The 2,149-nt window shown below is 42.0% G+C and overlaps 1 protein-coding gene across 3 annotated transcripts in view; it reads right to left on the bottom strand.

The window, feature by feature from the left end:
- The window catches only part of atp10d (ATPase phospholipid transporting 10D), a 38,077-nt gene that overhangs the window by 8,146 nt on the left and 27,782 nt on the right, over positions 1–2,149 (bottom strand). For all 3 annotated transcript variants that reach the window (XM_087170566.1, XM_023394740.2, XM_023394741.2), the window contains one exon: positions 1,479–1,555. In XM_087170566.1, the coding sequence (XP_087026692.1) occupies positions 1,479–1,555 (77 nt within the window). The remainder of the gene's footprint in view (positions 1–1,478; positions 1,556–2,149) is intronic.

Raw genomic sequence — 2,149 nt, 5'->3', positions numbered from 1 at the left:
CTGTAATATCCCTCACAGACCATCAGTGTGTGGACATGTGTATTGCCTTCACACTATAATGTAGAAAACGACTGTGTGGACAATATTAACCTTTTAACACACAGCACTGGAACATTAGAGGTTCAAAAGTAACTGGACACATGAAGTCTCCAGCCACAGACACCATCAGACTCTCTGTATCTGCTTCACTGCGGGGGCCTTCAGCTCCTTCTGGTTGTGGGGTCTCTCTGTCTTCAGTCTGGTTTCTAGCAGGTGGACCGCAGCTCAGTCGGACGGAGATCGGCTGACTGACTCGGCCAGTCCAGGATATGCTCCACCTGCTCACCCTGAAAACCTCTTTGGTTGATGAAATGTGGTCCAGTGAGTTTTGATGGATTTGTCTGAGCCTGATCCACAGACCACTCCTGTAGGCCTCTGTGTTCTGTCAGTAACAGTGAGTCAGATCCACTGGAGCCAGAACCAGTACCCGAACCATGAGGAGGATCACGAGCCATCACATCTTCCCATCATTATGACGAAGGTAGATTTTTGTCTCATCAGTCCCTAGACCTCCTCTGCTCCAGATCTCTGACAGTGTGTTTCAGTGAACTGAAACCTGGTCTCTCTCTGTTTATGAGGCACTGAGTCTTCAGAGGTTGTGGTCTTTTCTTAATCATCATCATCATCATCATCAGTGTGAAGGAAACATGTCCGCCTACATCCTTTCAGATTGAGACTGAAGTACGGAAGCTGAGTAAGGCCATACTTGCAAACATTTTTTATCCCGTTATCTCAGGATAACAGCTCGTTCTCCCGAGATAACTTGATATTAACAGGAGAAAATGATGTTGACTGAACCTCATACACTAAGTCGCAGTAACACTCCTTCTTAGCAACAATCCTTAGTAACTCGTTAGCTGACGAGGATCTGAAAATTATCTTGTATGAAAAGACACAGTCAGATTTCTGCTGTTGATTGAAATGTTTTCTGAAGCGTTGATCAATGTGTCGTCCTGACATTTTCACTTTACAGCTCCGGAAGTTTCTATCTGCATCTGATCTCTGATTAACAAAGTCATTATATGAGAAAACAAGCGTTGTTATCTGGAGATAACGGGATAATTATCTCGTTATCCTGAGATAACAAAAAAATGTTTTCTCCTGATAATATCTTGTTATCTCGGGATAAGGAGCTTTGTTATCTTTGGAGTACGGCCCTTCTTGGCTTCTTTACTGAAGTACAAGGAAAATGTAACTGTCAAAATACTATACTAGTCTGGACTGTAGATGCTAATGTAACACAGATGCTAACATGACCACAGCTGAATCTCACTGGCTCTGGTAGTTTCAGAGAAGTGTAAACGAGTCCTCACTGTGCGGCTGCCTCAGCTGCAGCAGCTGGAGGAGACAGGGGCTAAGAAACTCTCCCTCCATGACGTTCATGAAGACCTGTGTGGTTTTAGTGGGCGCTCTGTCAGCACGGATGTGGTGTTCCTCACCTGCATCCCCTCCTGACCAGATATCCCGATGCCCACATCGGCCGTCTGAATCATGCTCACGTCATTGGCTCCGTCGCCTACAGGAACAAAAACATGTGTTGTGTGAAATTCAATATATCACATGTGAACTGAAACATTTCATGTGTTTTGTGACTTACATGGGAAGCTGATTTTCACATTTGTTCTTCATATGATTTATATAATTCACTTGTGAAATGTTTGCATGTGAAAATGATAGTGACATATGTGCAGTGACACATTCCATGTAAAATAAATAGAAAAAAACATGTTTTCAGCTTTATATGTGAATGCCTATTTTACATGTGAAAAAGATCAATGTTATGTTGTGATTTCACATGTAAATCAAAGTTTCATGCTAAGTATGGGTGTCACATCACACCCCAAGGGTTTCACAAGGGTTGATGTGTGGGTTTCACATGGGATTTTATATTCACACATTACACTACATGTGATTACATTCTGTGAGGGACATGAGTGTGTAAATGCTGTTTGATGATGCTTTTCTCAGCTGACAGCAGCCTCATGTGTTCTTCAGTCCACAGTTGATGACATCACATTAGATATGGATATTTATGATATTTATATATATATATATATATATATACACACACACTCAGAACAAAATCAAACACATACACAGAGATCTGTCT

Source organism: Seriola lalandi, unplaced genomic scaffold, assembly GCF_002814215.2.
Source record: "Seriola lalandi dorsalis isolate HSWRI2012SDOR001 ecotype SW California unplaced genomic scaffold, Sedor1 jcf7180002054953, whole genome shotgun sequence".
Classification (NCBI taxonomy): Eukaryota; Metazoa; Chordata; class Actinopteri; order Carangiformes; family Carangidae; genus Seriola; species Seriola lalandi.
Note: the sequence above shows the minus strand (reverse complement) of the source record. Positions and strands in the feature narration are given on the sequence as shown.